The sequence below is a fragment of the Carassius gibelio genome, chromosome A16 (genome assembly GCF_023724105.1).
Source record: "Carassius gibelio isolate Cgi1373 ecotype wild population from Czech Republic chromosome A16, carGib1.2-hapl.c, whole genome shotgun sequence".
Lineage (NCBI taxonomy): Eukaryota > Metazoa > Chordata > Actinopteri > Cypriniformes > Cyprinidae > Carassius > Carassius gibelio.
This window is the reverse complement of record NC_068386.1, coordinates 15209966-15230127: the sequence shown is the minus strand read 5'-3', so window position 1 is coordinate 15230127 and position 20162 is coordinate 15209966. Positions and strand designations below refer to the sequence as shown.

The 20162-nt window shown below is 37.7% G+C and overlaps 2 protein-coding genes across 4 annotated transcripts in view; one reads left to right on the top strand and one right to left on the bottom strand.

Moving 5' to 3' along the window:
• Positions 1–360: 360 nt before the first annotated feature.
• On the top strand, positions 361–7245 carry LOC128030730 (flotillin-1-like). Of its 2 annotated transcripts, none has more exons than XM_052618604.1 (13): positions 361–501; positions 1042–1096; positions 2425–2500; positions 3556–3646; positions 3718–3861; positions 4029–4148; positions 4533–4628; positions 4718–4870; positions 4994–5175; positions 5342–5387; positions 5501–5638; positions 5718–5882; positions 6021–7245. In XM_052618604.1, exons 2-13 carry the CDS (start codon positions 1054–1056, stop codon positions 6042–6044), a joined length of 1278 nt encoding a protein of 425 aa, XP_052474564.1. In that variant the 5' UTR covers positions 361–501; positions 1042–1053; the 3' UTR covers positions 6045–7245. The 2 variants fall into 2 exon arrangements, with proteins under 2 accessions (XP_052474564.1, XP_052474566.1); XM_052618606.1 differs by lacking the exon at positions 361–501 and adding an exon at positions 526–606.
• Positions 7246–7373: 128 nt separating this feature from the next.
• LOC128030729 (epithelial discoidin domain-containing receptor 1) overlaps positions 7374–20162 on the bottom strand; it is a 32650-nt gene continuing 19861 nt past the window's right edge. Inside the window, exons 9-18 of one of the 2 annotated variants that reach the window (XM_052618602.1) lie at positions 20015–20128; positions 16027–16187; positions 15286–15487; positions 14575–14688; positions 11832–12121; positions 11524–11651; positions 11100–11297; positions 10743–11007; positions 9687–9836; positions 7374–9583 (exon numbers count right to left, since the gene is read on the bottom strand). In XM_052618602.1, coding sequence (XP_052474562.1) covers positions 9443–9583; positions 9687–9836; positions 10743–11007; positions 11100–11297; positions 11524–11651; positions 11832–12121; positions 14575–14688; positions 15286–15487; positions 16027–16187; positions 20015–20128 — 1763 coding nt within the window. In that variant the 3' untranslated portion in view covers positions 7374–9442. The remainder of the gene's footprint in view (positions 9584–9686; positions 9837–10742; positions 11008–11099; positions 11298–11523; positions 11652–11831; positions 12122–14574; positions 14689–15285; positions 15488–16026; positions 16188–20014; positions 20129–20162) is intronic. The other variant, XM_052618603.1, reaches the window with a different exon arrangement.

Below are 20162 nucleotides of genomic sequence, written 5' to 3'. Positions count from 1 at the left end.
ATAGGGCCTGTTATTATTACAAATTATTAAATAGCTTATATTCATAGTTATGACTTGCTTATGATGACACAAACAAATTGGCGTCTTAGATCATAATTATGACATTTATATTACCCTATAATAGCCCAATTATTACTTTTTATGTCATAGCCAACTTATGGTTTACAAAAGGATGGGTGTAGGCTATAATATTGTTCTCATTTCTACGAGCAAACAAATGAAGGTGTCTCATTCCTCAGTTCACTGCAGAGAGCATTCTACCCACTACTCTCTATGACCGTCGTAAGACTTTGTGAACTACCCTACCTAGGCTATATTTTGCGCAGTGCGAACGCGCAGAGCTGTAGTGACTGTAGGGAGCTCACTGAGTGTTGACACACGGCACGAGTGTTGTGAGTGGGCGTGGCCAAGTTTGCGTAATTACGACGAGCTTTTGCCATCGACACAAGTGAGACAATCTGAGTCACATTTACCTCGATTTTAACAAAACATCAACAGTCGGTAAGAGCAAATGGATTTATCTAAATATCACGACGTTTCTGAACTTGTGGTTTTCATCAACAAAGTAAACTAAAGTCGCGTGAAATGCTACATAGCCGCTGCTAGGTAACGACAGTAGCCAAGCATTTCCTGTTCTGATGCAAATTGTGTCGATTATATGAAAATAGGTTTATATGAAGTTTTTTATTTATTTATTATTCTCTATAATTTGTATTGTGTAATGTAAGTTTTGCATTTGTGATATAAACTTAACTGTTCCATAGCAGTATGCAGATCTCTTCTACTGTAAAGTGCTTTTTAGATTAGGTTTATGATTGGTTAACAGATCCTTGATTTGAAAGTGAAAAGAGCTGTACGTGTGTTACAGCAAAGCAATGGGAAAAGCAAACTCGCATGAGAGACAAACTAGAAGTCATCAACATATTCCACTGAACTCTTGAGATTATCTAGTGCTGAATGTTTTTGCTCAGATGTCATATCTAAATATTCCCAGCCTGTGTTGACTGATGCCTTTTAAGTACTGCTGCTTTCTTTCTTCAGATCTAATTCGGGATGTTTTACACCTGTGGTCCCAATGAGGCGATGGTGGTCTCAGGTATGCTGCATCTGTTGGGCTTTATTGCACAGTTATGTCAGTTATGTATATAAATAAACATTGAAGTAAAAATACTCCTTCAAGTTTACAATCACGACAATGTATCTACATATGATAAAAATAATGTATAATTAAAGCAGCTGTTGACTAGAAACTGAACCCCATCAGACTTTGACTACAAACTGTGGAGTTCTGTTATGATCATAGAGATCAATGATATTGTGCAAACGACATTCTTTCTTAAACAATGTCCAAATCCAGAACTGGTTTCAGCTGTTCATGTGACTTTCATTCACAGGTCAATACAGACACAAAGTTCACTGTAATGGTTGTGATTTGTGTGTGAGTGTGTAGATAAATGTCAGTGGTTACACATTAAGATTACTTTAATGCTCAGGGGGAAACCCCAGCATGGTCACATTTACTACAACAAGGTTAATGCAGTCAAACTGCACAATGCAGAGGGGCAAAAAAAAAATTAGTAAGCAGCTCTATTATGTCTCTGTCACCCTCGTTCTCTCTGTAAACAGTTGACATGCCGCTGGAGACATGCGATTGCAGGAAGTGTGCTAATGAGTTTCTTTGCTTCTGTTGGAAATCCTGCATGGGATTGACATTGCTTTTTAGAGAGAAGAAGCAGTAACATGATTTGTGAAATGTGTGTGTGTGGATTTCCAGCAATGTAATGTTAAGATGACATACGTTTCTCTGTTAAACTAGAAGTGTGTCCTGATAATAAAAGTGAATCATTTGGGCAGTGGTCGCCAGTTTTGTTAATAGGAATTGTCATCATTTTTTTTTAATATGTTGTAAAAGTAGTAAAAATAAAACGTCTCTTGCATTGATCAAAAATACAGTAAATCATATTGCAAAATATTTGTACACATTTAAATAACTGTTTTCTACATTTAGATGCTGAATAAAAAGTAATTTATTCTTGTGATGGCAAAGTTTTATTTTCAGCAGTCGTCACGTCAGTCTTCGGTCACATGATCCTTCAGAAATCATTCTAATATGCTGAAGTGCTGCTTTTTTTCATGATTATTTGATGAATAGGAATTTAAAAAGGACAGCATTGACATAATATTTGATTTAATGTATTAATAACTTTAAACAAATCGTTAAGTTATTAACTTAATTTTTTAAATAATTAAATAAATATAAAATAAAAAAATATAGTTTAATGGCTAGTAATGCATTTATTTTAAGTATATCGATATTAAATGACTGATTCTATAATGGATATACCTGCCACCCAAGTATGTTTTCAATGAATACTGACGCTTTATACCAGCAAACAAAATCTCTCTCTGTTGTGTCTCTTTCAGGGTGTGGCCGCTCTCCTCCACTAATGATTGCTGGTGGAAGAGTGTTTGTTATTCCCTGCATTCAGAAAATCCAGCGGTATGTAAAGAATTACAATAGAAGACAGATATTAGAACGTGTTAGTGCAAGAACACACCTGCACAGGAAGCATTCTGTTTGAGCAGGTGCTGCAGTGGTAGTCACTAACTTGATTCCAGAAAAGACTGAGAGTCCCGGGCCTCATTATTGGAGGGAATAAGAACAAGAGGTGGCCCTGGGTGTAATAAAGACTCCACTCGTGTTTACATTAGTCTCCTCGTATACATAGCGAGGATTAACGAATCACTCAGTCTGCAAAGAATATATTTGCCTTCGCTCTACATAGTCTTGATCTTTTGATTACTGTACATCAGCAGTCTCACATCTGTGAGGTTAAGCTCAGCCGTCAATGTGCAGAACTGTATGTGGGTGTTGCTTGATTTTGGGGGTGGGGCTATCTATTTGCCCAAATAATGGGAGACAATACTGGGTATAGAAAAGAATCACCTCCCTTTAAAATAATCACATTTAGTTGCTTTGCAGCCTGAAATGAAGAGAGACACAATTTTAGTTTTATCCAACGGTATTTACACAGTGCAATTTATAACATCCAAGTGAAAGATATAACACCAGCATGTCAGAAAAAAATCTAAAACACCTGTTTGGTTATGGAAGCTTGAATTAAGGGTAATTGTGATATTTTTTTATAGCAAAGCTGAGTTTATATCTCATAATTCAGACTGCAAGATGTAAACAAAACCGATGTTAACTCAATTCTGAGATGAAAAGTCTGAATTATGAGATATAAACTCGCAATTGTGAGACAAAGTTAGACATTTTTAGAAAAAGTATCTAAAACCCTGTCTATTTTTTATTTTGTGGTAGAAAAAAAACAGAATTGCAAGATGTTAACCAAGAATTCACAGCAAAAAGTTATAATTGCCAGGAAAAAAAAAGAGATAAAAAGTCAAGATCTTTATTTAAAAATTTAGTTTTATTCTGTGGTGGAAACAGGCTTCCATATTTGGGAAATCCGTTCGTTTGGATGGTGTGCATATCTGCCTTTGTTTGTTTTTGAAAAGGACTTTTTCCCTCTCGTTTTTCTTCGCTCCCAGGATCTCTCTCAGTACTCTGACTCTGAATGTGAAGAGTGACAAGGTCTACACCAGACATGGAGTACCAATCTCAGTAACGGGCATTGCTCAGGTTAGAGAGACACACATTACACACTGCTCTGTTGGACAGTCTGTAAGCGCTGCTGTTCACGTGTTCTTCAGGTGAAGATCCAGGGTCAGAATAAAGAAATGCTGGCCACAGCCTGTCAGATGTTCTTGGGGATGTCGGAGGGGGAGATTGCTCATATTGCCCTGGAGACCCTCGAGGGACACCAGAGAGCCATTATCGCCCACCTGACTGTGGAGGTACTGCCATGTGCTAAAAGAGATTGAAGATACAAGCTTTCATAAGATGACTACAAAGAGAACTGGAAGATTTTAGTGCTGAGATCAACAAGCAACTGTACTTCTGTTGTTAGCTGGCTATTTGTTATTAATTGTACAATCTCTCTTTCTTTTTTTTTTTTCTGTAGGAGATCTATCAGGACCGTAAAAAGTTCTCCGAGCAGGTCTTCAAGGTGGCTTCCTCTGACCTGGTCAACATGGGGATCGGTGTTGTCAGCTACACGCTCAAAGATGTGCACGATGATCAGGTGACTATAGTCAGGAACCACACACCCTAACGTTCACTGCCATTCAAGTGCTTGTGTAACCTAAATATATTCACATGTAGGAAATATGTTTCAAAATATAGTTTATTTTTGTGATGGCAAAGCTGAATGTTCAGCAGCCATTTCTCCAGTCGCCAGTGTCACATGATACTTCTGAAATCATTCCAATATGCTGATTTGGTGGTCAAAAAATGTCTTTTAACAGTTGTGCTGCTTAACCTGTTAACTGTCACCCATTTTAAAATCAGACATTGCAATACCATGAAAATGGTATATCAAGTTCATGTTACTTAATGTTTTCAGTCATGAATTATAAAAATATATATATATTTCACTCAACTGAAACTCACTTGAACTTTCTTCCAGAATTATCTAATCTCGCTGGGTAAAGCTCGTACCGCTCAGGTGCAAAGAGATGCTCGTATCGGCGAAGCTCAGTTCAAGAGGGATGCCGTCATCAGGGTGAAAATATTTATTTTTTCTGTTATCATTATTGAATGTGTGATGTTGGTGTCCGATTAAACTGTTAATGTGTGTGTTTGTGTATGTAGGAGGCTCACGCCATGCAGGAGAAGATCTCTGCTCAGTATAAGAATGAGATTGAGATGGCTAAATCCCAGAGAGACTTTGAGCTGAAGAAAGCCGCTTATGACGTGGAGGTCAACACCAAGAAGGCGGAGTCTGAAATGGCCTATCAGCTTCAGGTAGCGAATGATCTCCACCTTGGTTTTCAGCTGGTAACATGTAACGTTTCATGTAAAAATCCTGTAAAACTAGACGATTGAGTCCCATCTACTGAGATTTTTGCTGGCCGTCATCTGCATCAGGTGGCCAAGACAAAGCAGCGCATTGAAGAGGAGAAGATGCAGGTTCAAGTCGTGGAGCGTACCCAGCAGATCACCCTACAGGAGCAGGAGATCACCCGCAGGGAGAAGGAACTGGAGGCCAAAGTCCAGAAACCAGCTGATGCCGAGAGATTCCGCATCGAGAAGATCGCTGAGGCACAAAAGTGAGAACCGAGGAACTATTGCAGCGATGCACAAACACTGGGCTCCAAATGTTTTGGCTAATTTCACACAAATTTGTTAACGGTTCAGTGGAAGCAAATCTGAAGAATAGAACTCATGGCTTTGTATGATAATCTCCAAAAAACATAAGTTCTCTCACTTTAACAGGCTTCAGTTGATCATGGAGGCAGAAGCTGAGGCAGAGGCCATCAGGGTGAGTTCCTGAATCTCTCCACACACTTGTTTCTTGCCTTTGAAAATGAGCGTTTCTGTTCTCATAAGACACATACCCTGCTCAACATTCATCTTTTTCTGTCTCTCTTTCAGATGAGGGGAGAGGCAGAGGCCTTTGCACTGGAGGCAAAGGGTCGGGCTGAAGCCGAGCAGATGGCCAAAAAGGCAGAAGCTTTTAACCAGTACAAAGAGGGAGCCATGGTGGACATGCTGCTGGAGAAACTCCCACTGGTTAGTGCATCCGAAATTCTGAACGTCCATGAATTAGTTCAATGACAAGAACACTCAGCAATGACCTCCACTCCTCTAGATGGCGGAAGAGATCAGCAAGCCACTCTGTGCAGCCCAGAAGGTCACCATGGTGTCCAGCGGTGGGTCAGAAGTGGGCGCAGCTAAGCTGACAGGAGAAATTCTGGAAATCATGACTCGGCTGCCGAGCGCAGTGGAGAAACTGACTGGAGTCAACATCTCACAGGTGACCACACTCAAGGCAGCTAGAATGCCCCTTAAGTTTACATTAGAATACTTCAGAAATACAGTACAAACTGCTTTAAAACACACCTGCTTTCTACTCCAGCCACACTAACATTTTGTTACCTTCTGTTTTGGACAGGTTGGATCAACCCGCATGGGCTAATGGAGTGCATGAGGAAGGAATCGGGTCTGATCCGCTGTGATCGTGTCCGTATGCATGCCTGTGTTTATACTGAACCTGGAACATTGAGGTCATTTTTGTGTTTGTAATCCACTAATTTTAACATTCAGTTTTTTTATTCTATTCTAATTGATATTTAATCATATGGTAATTTTATAAGTTAGGTGAACTACATCATCTGCTCTAGAGCCACTGTTATATTCAGGGAAGCAGGGCTGGTCTTTCTCCTTTTTTATTGTTGGAATAGTTTTTAGTATTTCTTGTCTGTCAGAGCCACACGCATGTTGATTCTGGTACAGTTTCTTCCAAAACCAAAGTGCATTCAAGTCAAATGCATGTAAATCCACCTGAAGTGCATTACTGAAGCCATAGTCCTCGTGCATGATGCCTCACATCTGCAGACACAGAAGTGTGACGCTTTATTCTTGCACTTTTATAGATAAGGTTTATCATGCAATGCTCTGTGAAAGCTTTTTTCTTTGAACAGTGGCACAGTTTGCAGACATATTGAGAATTATTTTGAATATAATACATTTTCTGTTACCTTGAGCTCAGGAAAGTGATTTATACAGCAAGTTGAAAAGTAAGATGGTGTGGGAAGTGGGTGAAGAAAAGAAACCCTTTGATTTTTTTTTAAGCTGATGAACAAACATGATAAAAGAAGAAGAGGAAACTGGTCAGGGATTTAATGCAGGCAAAGAAACTCCAGTGAAGGCTGGTGATGGTTTAATTTCTCATATCACTGTATAAAAAAAAAAAAGAATTTAGTCTTTTTGTTTTGCAATGCTGCTGTGTACTTAACACTAAAATGGACTTGACATCACGAAAGGTTAACCTATGCATTTGTAGTTTATGCCTTCAAAGTGCCTCAGAGCTATTTTTACCTCCTCTCTGAATCAAGCTGCTCTGATTGCATTTCAGCAACATAAGCTGTGGTGTGTCATGTGATACTTCCTGGCCTTTATTTCATTTAGAATGTTTTATTTTTAGTGTAAAGCCTCATTATTGTTTTTATATATGACACACCCAATTTTGCCTTACTGTACGTTCAATGAATATATACTGTATATGTTCACCTTAAACTGACGATCGCTATATCCAGGCTAGGATTTATTCATATTAAGTATGTACTGTTTATTATAAACAATAAACTATTAGTATGCATTCTACTTTAACATGTCAATTTATGGCTTTGTCTGGATGTGTTTCCACAAATCTATAATGTTTAGCATATAATGAATGCTAATGTGAAACGACACTACTCACAATGAGCAGATTGTGTTCGAGCATTGGTGAAAATGAGGATATCACTTTATTTGAAAAGGTTACTTTATTAAAACACCTACAAAAAATAGACAACACCGGCAATGACACTGACTAACAGAGCAGGGAGTCTAAAACAGAGACAGACAGACCCGATTAATAACAGAGAGCAATATTAATGAAGAAAATTATGTCCCATGAAGTATTTACATTTTTCATCGTTTATGAAACATGAATAGCTGAGGACAGAACATGCCCATAACTATATTTATAAAAATACAATAAAGGTTCAGGGACTCGGTGTACCAAAAAAAAGATTGGCATGGTAATATAACCATTTGGGAATCACATTCTTGTGTGTATGTTACAGTATATATGTTGCTCTCCACCCCTACCTTCACACACAGTCTTACTCTTAAATGAGGAAGAGGTGGCGTCATCACACCAGGTTCAAGTTAAATCTGCAGTGTGCAATTACGTACTGTAGCTTTAAGAGAGTTTCCTGCAAGTGTCCTATAGGTTTACACAGTAAATTCAGGACAAACGCTTTGTTTATTTTTCTATTCACCCTGTTCATTTCTCATTACATAGGCAATAACTTTGTCACACTTATTGGTATAAATGTACATGCTTGTGGCCATTCTGCTTGTTTTTTTTCCTCTCTTTCTCTCTATAAAATTCTTCAAGGCCCCCGCATTTTGATTTCGGGCAAGTCCAGGCTCATATTTAAGTCAGGTGGTTTCTGATTGGCTGTCATTGTTTTTATTCTTAATCAGAATTTGAATCATTAAAGCTTTATGTTGTCATCCTTGGTGTGAATGGGCTTGAAAGAAGTTTATTTTTTTCTAGTTGATGTATGATAAAAACATTGACAGCCAATCAGAATCCATCCAGCTTTATAGAGCTTCAGTAATTAAGGTGGATAATTGTAAATTGTAATTATTGTCCTTGGTGCGAACAGACCTTAAGGGACCATTTATGTGCAGACATACAGGGGCGGAGTCACAAATATCCATTTTCTGTTTTGGCTGAATTTGATAATATCATGTAATAAGCCTGTGTTTCATATATCAGCATTGATGTACATAATTATAGAACATTTTTAATATACACCAAGAGCTCTTTAAATGTCTTATTGATGGTTATCAACACTTTAAATGGCTCTCCGAGAGATCAACAAAATGAATTTGTATCATTGAGATGAACTCGTCTCACACAGTGTTGAATTTTTAATGATCTGTGAGCGTTTCTTAATGATGAATTACCCTCCACCGCAGAAAAGACAGCCTTAGATTCTCTACATGACCACGAATGCTAGCAAGGCTAGGCAGAATTCACTGTTAAACAAGTTATTTACTATTTTCACTTAATATGCAAGTAGGAAAAAATACATCTGTGTTTCTGCTAAAGTATGTTTCAATAGATTATTGATTATGTGTGTCAAGTGTTTCCTGTAGAGAACGATGACTAAATTGTTGGTTTGTAGAGCCGTGTGCTTTTGTGCTGCCTGTCATCTAGCTATGAAGCCCTCCACCAGTTCATATGATTATGTTTCGTGACCTATTCAGAAAGTTTTGATACAGGTTAGAGGACCGGGATTCAAGGTTGAGTTACCAAGCAACATTTTATCCTAAAATCAATCTTATATAATTCAAGTTAACCCATCGTCAGCGCTTAGTCATCATTACTGGACCTCACCGAACACAAAAGACTCAAACATTTACAGAGACGTTTCATTCTCAGGTTCACAGAGAAAATATGATGATTTTGGAAAGAAAGGATGACTCGGCTAATTCTGTGGTGCATTCTGGGAGATCTGTGCTCTGTGAAACTAAATACTGATGCCATAAGTATTGATAGTGCGGGAACAGAGAGTCTAAATATGATTTCAGGATAAAATATTGCTTGAGGAGTTCAGGATCTCAGGATAGGGAGTGAGAAGTGGGTCATTTAGGGGCACCGAACCTGCGGCTTTTATTCGCCCCAACCCACCTTTAAAAAAAAATACACTAATTTACATAAGAGTGCTTAGCCATGTCTGCTTAAAAACACACCACCAGACTGTGGTCCACACATACTTTCTTACATTCTTCCACTTTTCATCTCTCTGTCACTTTCTAAACCATGTTCATGGCGTCTTCGGCGAGGAAGGAGTGAATGTACGCAAAGGAAGGCCGCAGTTTACAGTCTCTGCTCCAGCAGCTAAGCATCAGCTCATACAAACCCTGTGGGCACACAGCCGGGCGAGACAGGTACACCTGATCAAGAGAGAGAGAGAGAGAGAGAGAGAGAAAGAGAGTGATTGAGACTATGCTAATGTTTTTCTTATGAGGGTTAATAAGTGTTAGCAAGCACGCGCACCTGTCTGCCCTGGTCTCTGAAAAACTCCCCTGCGTTGTCAATGACTTGTTCATCGGTCATGTGACTGTACGGCTGCTCCTGACACACACTCAGCATCTCCCACAGAGTCACGCCAAATGCCCACACGTCACTCGCCGTAGTGAACTTCCCCTACACACACACAAATTGACTCGACATTCAGGGAACCGGTATAATGCACATTACGAGCTAATACATTTGTATATGGATATGACTCGTTGCTGATGTCATTTCATTATATACAGTTGGGTCAGTTGTTACTAAAAATGAAACATGATAAAATGAGAAACAGTACAAAAAAAATTATTTACTATTTACTAAACTATTTTTTTGTACTTTTTTTTTATTCAGCTGAAATACATATTTAGTCATAAGTATAAATATGCTAAATATAAACAAAGTAATTAAATATATCTTAATTGTGGTAATGAAAATTTGTAAAAAACGGAAATGTTATTTATTCGAAATTTAAGAACATGGCAAAATGTTATAATGTCATATTTTTTATTTTAATACAATAAATATTAAATCAGATAATAAATATTAAATAAACAAATATAAATGAATGGATTAAATATATCTTCATTATGGTAATGCAGAAAAGATTACACACGTTCTCTAGTGGTCCCAGAAATGTTAACCCCATTATATATAATGTATTTTTATTTCTTAATAAATAAAATAGATACACAAAATGTTATGATATTATATTTCCTTAAGTAATACATAATAATAAATGTTAATTAGTAAATATGGATTAATCACTAGTGGTCACAGATTTTGGGACTCTATAAACTTTATAAAGAGCGTATTTTTATTTGTGTACAAAATTGTATGTATAAGTTTTCTTTATTAAAAGATATAAAATGTCAAGTATGATAATAAATATAATTTAATAAATATAAATTAATTAATTATATCATCATTATAGTAACACCGAGACAAACTTATCCATAAAAAAAAATTTAGTTTGTCTCTAATATTCCTGTATGTTTTCATTTATTTCTAATAGAAAAAAGTAATAGTTTGTGTTCTCACCATGAGGATGCACTCCCATGCCATCCAGCGAATCGGCAGCACAGCTCGTCCCTGTATCCTGTAGTAATCACCAGCATAGAGGTTCCTGCTCATGCCAAAATCAGCTATCTTTATCTGACGCTCCCCGCCGCGCTCCTCCCCCTCGCCCCTCTCTCCACCCACCAGGCAGTTCCTCGTGGCCAGGTCTCGGTGCACAAAGTTCAGAGACGACAAGAACTTCATTCCTGATGCGATCTGACTCGCCATGGAGATCAAAGCAGGGTAGCTGAGACAGAAAGAGACATTTAACCTCCCACACTGTAAGAAATGCTTTTTCTGCTTGATATAATCGCTGTAGTGTTCTGTGTGTCTGTGCACCTGATGGTTGGTGTGTTATGTGAAGGGCCAGTCTTGTCCAGCAGCACTCTCTGGGACAGATACTGATTGAGGTCTCCACTCTCCATGTACTCTGTGACCATACACAGTGGGTCGCTGCTCACACACACACCCAGCAGGCAGATTATGTTCGGATCCTTCAGGCGCGATAAGATCTTCACCTCCTTCAGAAAATCATTCCTGTTGGAAAAAAAAGAGCATGAAAAGAATAAGAGGGTAACAAGAGAAGGGGAAAGGACAAAATATTAAGATATAAAGTGTATGAAGAATTTGAGTTTACTAAAGTTTTACTAAATACATAACAACAGTTACGGTTTTAGAGCTCAAGAACTATTCCAACTAAATCTGGAAATATGGCAAAAAACTATAATTATATAATAACCCATAATAATTATAATACAGTTACCTGGCATTTTTAGATGCATCTGGCCTTAAAATCTTCACTGCCACCAGCAGAGGGCGCCCTTTCCTCACATTAAATGGGAACTCAAGGTTTTCAAGGTCTTGGGGGTTTTCAATCTCACACAAATGAACCTAACAAGGAAACATAAAGTATATAGCCTGCTATAAAGGCAACATTATATTATACATTATATTACTATATTATTTAATTAGTCTGCCTTTGGGCCACACAATAAGGTTTTTGAAGAAAGAATTTCATGAAGCTAAGAGGGGTGTGGGAATTTGTAATGTTTATGCAATCCAAAGTTGTACCTCTCCAAATTGTCCTTCTCCCAGCTTTTCTTTGAATACAAGTCGTTCCCGTGGCAACTCGGGCAGGGGCGGACAATCAGTGGGCGTGGCTGAGAGGGCGGGAACTGCATATGTATTGTTTCCACTAACGCCTTGCAGGCTAATGATGTCAGCTTCCGCATAATGAGGAACACTTCCCCCGCCTCCCGATGCTTCTCCATAATGAGCCAGGCCAGGGGGCGGAGCTCCAGGATAAGGAGGCGGTCCCTCCTGAATGGGTAGGCCTTTATCAACCATATCAACAGCACATGCTAAGATAAAAAAAGGTAAAAAAGAAATACTTATAATAGAAAGCCATATTATCCAATAATAATAATAAGAAATTATTAACTGCACACATGCACTTAAACACTCACATACACTGGAGATGACATATTATGTACATGCTTACTGGATATGATTGGCTGTCAGAAGACAGCTAGAAAACACTAACATGCTCCAATCGGCTCATACGTTACCTCATCCTGGACAAAACAATATTCTACCATTTGTGACAGCAAAAATGTTTACATTGCTATTCAAGATATCTATATCAAATAAAGAATATTCCTTTAAACTTCATATTTAAATAACCTGGTTCCCACAAGTTTATTAAGCAGCACAATTGTTTCAGTGTTGTCAATATACACTGAACAAAATTATAAATGCAACACTTTTGTTTTTGTCCCCAATTTTCATGAGCTGAACTCAAAGAGTTAAGACTTTTTCTGTGTACACAAAAGGCCTATTTCTCTCAAATATTGTTCACAAATCTGTCTAAATCTGTGTTAGTGAGCACTTCTCCTTTGCCAAATTAATCTATCCAACTCACAGGTGTGGCATATCAAGATGCTGGTTAGACAGCATGATTATTGCACAGGTGTGCCTTAGGCTGGCCACAATAAAAGGTCACTGCAATGTGCAGTTTTACTGTATTGGGAGGGGGGGGGGGGGTCCAGGGGGAGGTTCAGTATCTGGTGTGACCACCATTTGCCTCACGCAGTGCAACACATCTCCTTCACATGGCTGTGTGAAGTTTCTGGATATTGGCAGAAACTGGAACACGCTGTCATATACGCCGATCCAGATCATCCCAAACATGCTCAATGGGTGACATGTCCCGTGAGTGTGCTAGCCCTGCAAGGACTGGGATGTTTTCAGCTTCCAGCAATTGTGTACAGATCCTTGCAACATGGGGCCGTGCATTATCATGCTGCAACATGAGGTGATGGTCAAAACAATGGGCATCAGGATCTTGTCACTGTATCACTGTGCATTCAAAATGCCATCAATAAAATGCAACTGTGTTCATTGTCCAGAACATACGCTGTCTGCCATCTGCCCTGAACAGTGAAAACCAGGATTCATCCGTGAAGAGAACACCTCTCCAAAGTGCCAGATGCCATCAAATGTGAGCATTTGCCAACTCAAGTCGGAAACAACGACAAACTGCAGTCAGGTCGAGACTCCGATGAGGACAACGAGCATTTAGATGAGCTTCCCTGAGACGGTTTCTGAAAGTTCTTTGGTTATGCAAACAATTGGTTTGCAGCAGCTGTCCGTGTGGCTGGTCTCAGATGATCTTGGAGGTGAAGATGCTGGATGTGGAGGTCTTGGGCTGGTGTGGTTATACGTGGTCTGCGGTTGTGAGGCCGGTTGAAAGTACTGTCAAATTCTCTGAAACGCCTTTGGAGACGGCTTATGGTAGAGATATGAAAATTCAATTCATGGGAAACAGCTCTGGTGGACATTCCTGCAGTCAGCATGACAATTGCATGCTCCCTCAAAACCTGGGACATCTGTGGCATTGTGCTGTGTGATAAAACTGCACATTTTAGAGTGACCTTTTATTGTGGCCAGCCTAAGGCACACCTGTGCAATAATCATGCTGTCTAATCAGCATCTTGATAAGCCACAGCTGTGAGTTGGATGGATTATCTCGGCAAAGGAGAATTGCTCACTAACACAGATTTAGACAGATTTGTGAACAATATTTGAGAGAAAAAAAGGCTTAGATTTTTTAGTTCAGCTCATATATATATATATATATATATATATATATATTTACTGTATTTGGATAACAAAATAGCCCTCAGCGATTTTTGATTGCTAAAGCAAATTTTACAGCTAGAATATCTAAAATAGACTAACTTAATATTTTCATAGTTGTTAATAATAAACAATTATTTGATACAATTTTACTTTTATTAAAAATGAGACAAGAATTTGTTTTTCATGTTTTATTTGCATACCAACTTAAGCATGAACTCCACTAACTCCAAGGTAAACAAGTACATTAAATTTCAATAAACGTTATAATTTACAAAAATGTTTGTTGTTGCGCTGGCAATGAAAGTAACAACAGATAAAAAAACTAAACAAAACAAAAAAACTTGAGGCCAAATCATTAAATCGCTTAACAATTAATGTTTATTTCACTCTGTTAGGTCATCTTAGTTCTAAACGTACTAATTCATGATGGATTTTATATTGTAATTGACGTTTAGGTCTGGGACAAGGGTAAACCACTAAAAGCTTCCAAGACTTCCAAGTCCCAAAAACACACTTAAAGAAACACCCTTTTATGTTTAATATCCTCTGTGCTGTTCTGGGGGCTTACATCACTAACTGTTACCTTTAGGAGTTCAGGGCACTTCAAAATATTCCCTGGGGAGGACACCACCCCTTGCCCATTTTTGGGGCAGAATGAACCCCTCTCTCTTACCCTGGGACAGGTTTTGGGGCTTTTCTCGCTGGCTGTGGCAGTTTGTCAGCCTGTTGGGGCCATGTGTCAGGTCAGACAGGAGGAGATGATATGCTGGGTTGTTTAACAGCAGTGCTAGGAGGACACAGACACAGACACACACACACAAATCCCACGGACACACGAAGGGTATGACAGTGTGAGCAGACACCACATGACAAAAACGACACGAAGCGGCACAACCACAACCAAACCACATCACAACACAACCATATCACAACACGAGACGACACAACAACAAAACACAAACAACAGGGCCGTTAATGGGTGACGGAGCAAACCAGTTCCATGTGAGATTCACAAACACAGCAGGCAGTGTTGTCATTGAGAATGACGCAGGCTGTTAATCGTCTTGGTCAGTCTGTTGTGGGGCATTCCTTTTATGTTAATTATTATATGAAAACATTAAGTATCTGTCACGAAAGCAACTATAGCAGGAAAAAACGGAACATTTGAGTACAAGTGAAGTGTGAGTGAAATAAATCTGCCTCCCTCCTCTCTCTTTTTCAGATAGTACAGTGGCTCTTTGTGTCTGGGTTGTGGATTGTCCTAAAGTACTTTTTCTGATGTCGTTTTGGCAGTGCAGTTGATTCCCCCTGGTGACCTGGGTTCCTGTGCATTTACTGAGTGAGGTATATGAATGCTGAGTGTGTGTGTGTGTGTGTTTGTCACCTGTGCTGTCACGTTGCTCTCGGGGCCGCAGTACAGTGCTGGGCTCCTGGTATTCTCCGTCGCGGTCCCGGTCATCGGGGAAGGTGTGTATGCGCTGGTAGCGGCTGGAGTATGTGTGTGTGTTAGTGTTATTGATCACCACGCTGTCCGATGGAACCGAAAGATGAACCCGCAGCTCGTCACTAGAGAGGCTGCCTTGTGCCTGGATACACAGAGACAAATAGAATATTAAAGAGCCATGAAATCCAATTCGTCAATGTCTGATAGATATCTGTACACAAGTACATTCCTAAAATGCTATAACAGATAAATGCACAACAAATTCCATTTTCTATTATGAAAAAATAAATCAAACAGATGAATATTCTGCTTTTATACAGCGGCCTATTCATATTTTAGATACACTATTGCCAGTTCCTTTATTTTTGCTCCACCAATGAAAAGTTACAAACAAAATCAAAGCAGAATCATGTCTCAGAATGACTCAGGATGAACCTGAATGCTTTATGTTTACTGAATAATTAATTGACTCACTTGTTTTGATGAAAATCACCTAAAAGAATAATTAAATTACTTATTATTAAAGACATTTACCATTTCTTTCCCAACAAGCATTAGTGCTTATGAACGAATCAGTTGAGTTAAGGACTTGCTTATAAAGCCTGAACACAGTCAAGTGGAGTTACACAAACATCGCAAAAGTCCCAGTGCTTTTGAACTGTACATAGTGATGAAAAGCACCTTGCCAAGTAGCTTCTTCCAGTATTGCCTCCAAAGTATGACAGCTATGACAGCCAATAGGAGCAGGATAATCCCAACAAGGCAGCCAATCAGGATGGGCGTGTTGCTGCTGTCATCTTTGGCTACAGGTAACCCGGCCCTCAGAGTGACGGCAGGGAACTCTGTTAATACAAAACACATCAGGTTCAAGATTACATGCATGTTAGTGTAATGCTAGCTGAATTTACAAATAATTACAAACACCATCAATTAGGCATTTAAAGACCTTCAGAGCGTTCAGAGAGTAAAACCTCTTGTAACATTTCAGTAAACTTTTAATCTCAGTGCTGGGTAAGGCAGTAATAAGTAAATGTCTTCATGGTCATTGACACACTTTCTGTGATTTGACTTGCTTTCTTATACACTGTGTGTGTGTGTGTGTGTGTGTGTGTGTTCTTATGTCAGTAAATTTAGAAGGCAGCTGTTGTTTTGGGGGACTGTGATAAGCTTTGACGGGGGTAAATGAGCTGTGAGAGTGGTTATAGTCCTAAAGCTAAGAGAGCTAAAGTTAATTCAAAAAGGGACAAGAGCAAGGACAGCTGGAGCGATTTCACAAAGATTCTTTATGAGTTTGGCGATATATAAAAACACTAACTCAAAACAATAGTGCATTGTTAAAATCAAGAAAAAAAAAAAAAAGCCACCCGAGTCATGCAAAAAAAATTCTCTACTGTCTTCAAGATGGACATGGACACGCATACGCACACACAACAACCAACCACATTCTCAAAGTATTTTATGTGAGGGCAGGGTTCTCTGTACTGGTAAACACGCCATACAAATCTAAGAGTCTACAGGAGACAGTACTCTTTTCTTCCCCTTGTCCTTCTCTCTTTCTCTCTCTTTCACCTGTTGATATGCTACTGGGCAACAGTGAAGTAATGGTCATGAGGTGGTCTGGAAAAATGAGGGTGTACAAGTCAGAGAGAGATGGGGTGGGTGACATGAGAGTGCTGAAAGATGAGGGAGGGCAGACTGTGAGCTAGGCCTTTTCAGTTTTTAAAGATGCATTTTCTCAATTATTCTCCCAATAAACCTCATAAAAAGGGTTGGAAATGAAGAACTGGTTTCAAAACAGCAAAACAAACAAACAAAAAAATTGAATTAACAATTAAAATATTTATTTATTTAATTTTAGTAGTATCCTTGGTCCAGCGTGCTGTTGTAATAAATAAAATGTACACAAACATGACGGTTTGGTACACACCTCGTTATTTGAAATCACAGTTTGATTCATTTTTGGTACAGCAGTTGGAAAAACGAAACAATTTTTTTTAATCTTTTGTTTCTTTACATAAACATTTTAGGAATAAAAATCTACCTCGGCATATGCTTTAGTGAGGTTACAGTTAACAACAGAGCCCAAACTTAAATTTAATTACTATTTTTGAATATAGCAAGCAACACTCAACTTAAAAAAATATATGCAAACATGATAATTGCACATAATGTAGTTTTTAAATTAACTTTTAAATAAAAAAAATTCAGTTTGTTGTTTAAAAATATTCATTTACACAGTGCCTCTCATAACTCGTTCCATAATACATTTTTAACATTAAATATTTAAGACATCACTAACAGGTAAAGTAAAATATAATGAGTATATAGTCTCTTACTGCTTAAATTATTAACATTTTGTTGATACTGCAAGGTGTATATAAACTTTAGACTGCAAGTCTATTACTTTCACTCAACTGAACCATTTATAATGGCTGGATATGTTTTATAAAAATTGTTATTCTTTCTTTCCTCAAGGAATATTTTTGGACTTTCCTGCCTCTTTGGATAATTTTTCTGTTCACACAGACTGTGGAGAGATGTGTGCAGCTTCATGACATGTGAAGTTTACTTCGGATGGAGAGCCTCTGGGACTTTGACAGACAGCACGTCCCAGCAAGTTCATTTGGAGTTCTTTTCTATTTATTAATTAATTAATTTATTTATTCAAACCTGCATTCATTAATGCTGGAGTAAGCTGTTTAATGTTGGTGCTAGTAAAGGTTTGAGAACTAATGGCCTGGTTTCACAGACAGGGCTTAGACTAAGCCAGGACCATAGTTCAATAAGGACATTTAAATCATTTTCCTTGACATGCCTTTGAAAAAACATTATTGTGTGCATCTTGAGACAAAACAAAGGCACTGGTATTTTTAAAGATCAGTCAGTGCACATTTCTATAATTTTAAACAGCTCAGAATTACATTTTAGTCTTGGGCTGCTCTTAATGTTTGTTGTACATGGATAGATAATTTTCTTTCTTTTTTTTGTATTAAATGTGTGTTGTTTGTGTGTTAGTAATCCTTTATGTTACGGTGACCAAATGACTTCACAAGTATAGTAATACCAATAAATGGACATTTTTAGGTTCCCAATGAGTAAACAGGTTTACACATCTTACAGAATTATGTTTTCCATGATGTTGAAATTAGCATTGTCCTCCAGACTCTTTCTAATAAGTGAGTTGAAGTGTTGTAACTGTATAGTGTTGGGTTTTTCTTGTGCATCAGTAAAAAGCAATAAATGTACAGGGTTTACCATTTTGTGTTTTTGCTTTGATTGTAACTAGGTTATTAAGAAATTATTATTATTATTATTTAATATACTAAATGTCAACTTCATTGCCAGAGATATATGACACTGAAGTATATATTAGTTCACATTAATTGCGTATTCAGAAGTACATATTTACCATATTTCAATTCACATATAAAATATTAAAGTCCCACTTAAGTGGTTCAAAAATATCACTCAAAAGTTACAACTAATTGCAATTAATGTAATTTTAAATTGTAATATATTTGAAATTAATTACAAATGATATGCATTTATGTGGTCAAAAATATTACATTTAATTCACACTATTAGTTCACATTAATTGCATGTCAATACATTAATAGTACACTTTAAGCATATTTTAAAGACACTAGAAGCAATTAGGAACATATAATAGTACATATAAAGATGTACTAAAAAGTGCAACTTAAGTCCCACTTAAGTTGTTCAAAAAAATCACTCAAAAGTTCAACTTATTGCATTTAAATTAACTTTAACCTGTTAACTGTCACTCACGTTTTTGAAGATAGACTTGAATGTGCATGATACAAACATAAATTTGTATAATTCATGACTGAAAACATTTTGTAACATGATTTTGATGTACCATTTACGTGGTAATGCAATGTCTGATTTTAAAATGGGTTTTGAAGGATGAATTTTTAGATTTTATGTTTTCAAGTGATATATAACTTCTGTTGATTTCTAAAATGTGATAGAGAAAAAGGCAACGAGGAAGTCTTTTTTTTAAACAAAGGTCAAAGCTCTTTTTGTAATGTAGAAGAGGGTGCACTCTTGTCATAAATTCATCTATTACTTTTCCTACATAATTTTTAACACAAAATATTGGTAAAATATATATTTGGGAGTCTTAGACCTTTCCAACGATATATAGTTTGTCAAGATTAGATTAAATTTGATTGTAATATAGTATAGTCAACGTAGGCGTCCCGTATTCGGGACGGGGTGACATTTAACAGGTTAAAATGTGACACATTTGAAATTAATTACAAATACAATAAACTTAAGCGGCGAAAATAACATATTTAATTTGAGTTTATGTGTGTTCTTTTAAAGTATATTATTTCCGCAACAAGTACACTTTATAAAAGTATACTTAAGTGCACTTCTTTTTCACAAGGGTAGTAGTAATGAGGAAGGGATGATTGTGCTGCCATTTGAAGGCGTTTATACAGCGATCTGTCGCGCCACATCTAGAGCACCAAAACAGCATTTATTGTTAGAATTTCGTAAAAAAAAAAAAGACATAATTTGAAAGATGAGACTTTGTTTATTATCAAAAGTAACAATATATAAAACTGTAAGTTTCCAATGAAGTTCCGCTTGAGCAGTGGTTAAAACAATGTTTTTGTTGGAATTTTTGTATCCGACTCACCGGAGGGGCTGTTGGTTCCGTTTGTGGGGCTGGGGGTGTGAGGAGAAGAAGCATTGACAGGACGACTGCTGGAGGAAGGCAGAGGAGGAAGGAAGTATCCATCCTCAAAAGGCACTGGAGACAAGACAGAGAAAAGATAACAGAAAAA

Bases quoted from the DNA above. Each gene is read 5' to 3' on its own strand.
- LOC128030730 (XM_052618604.1), top strand. From the start codon at position 1,054: ATGTTTTACACCTGTGGTCCCAATGAGGCGATGGTGGTCTCAG. The intron at 2,501-3,555 runs GTATGTAAAGAA...CTTCGCTCCCAG, and splicing joins TGCATTCAGAAAATCCAGCG to GATCTCTCTCAGTACTCTGA. The intron at 4,149-4,532 runs GTGACTATAGTC...ACTTTCTTCCAG, and splicing joins AAGATGTGCACGATGATCAG to AATTATCTAATCTCGCTGGG.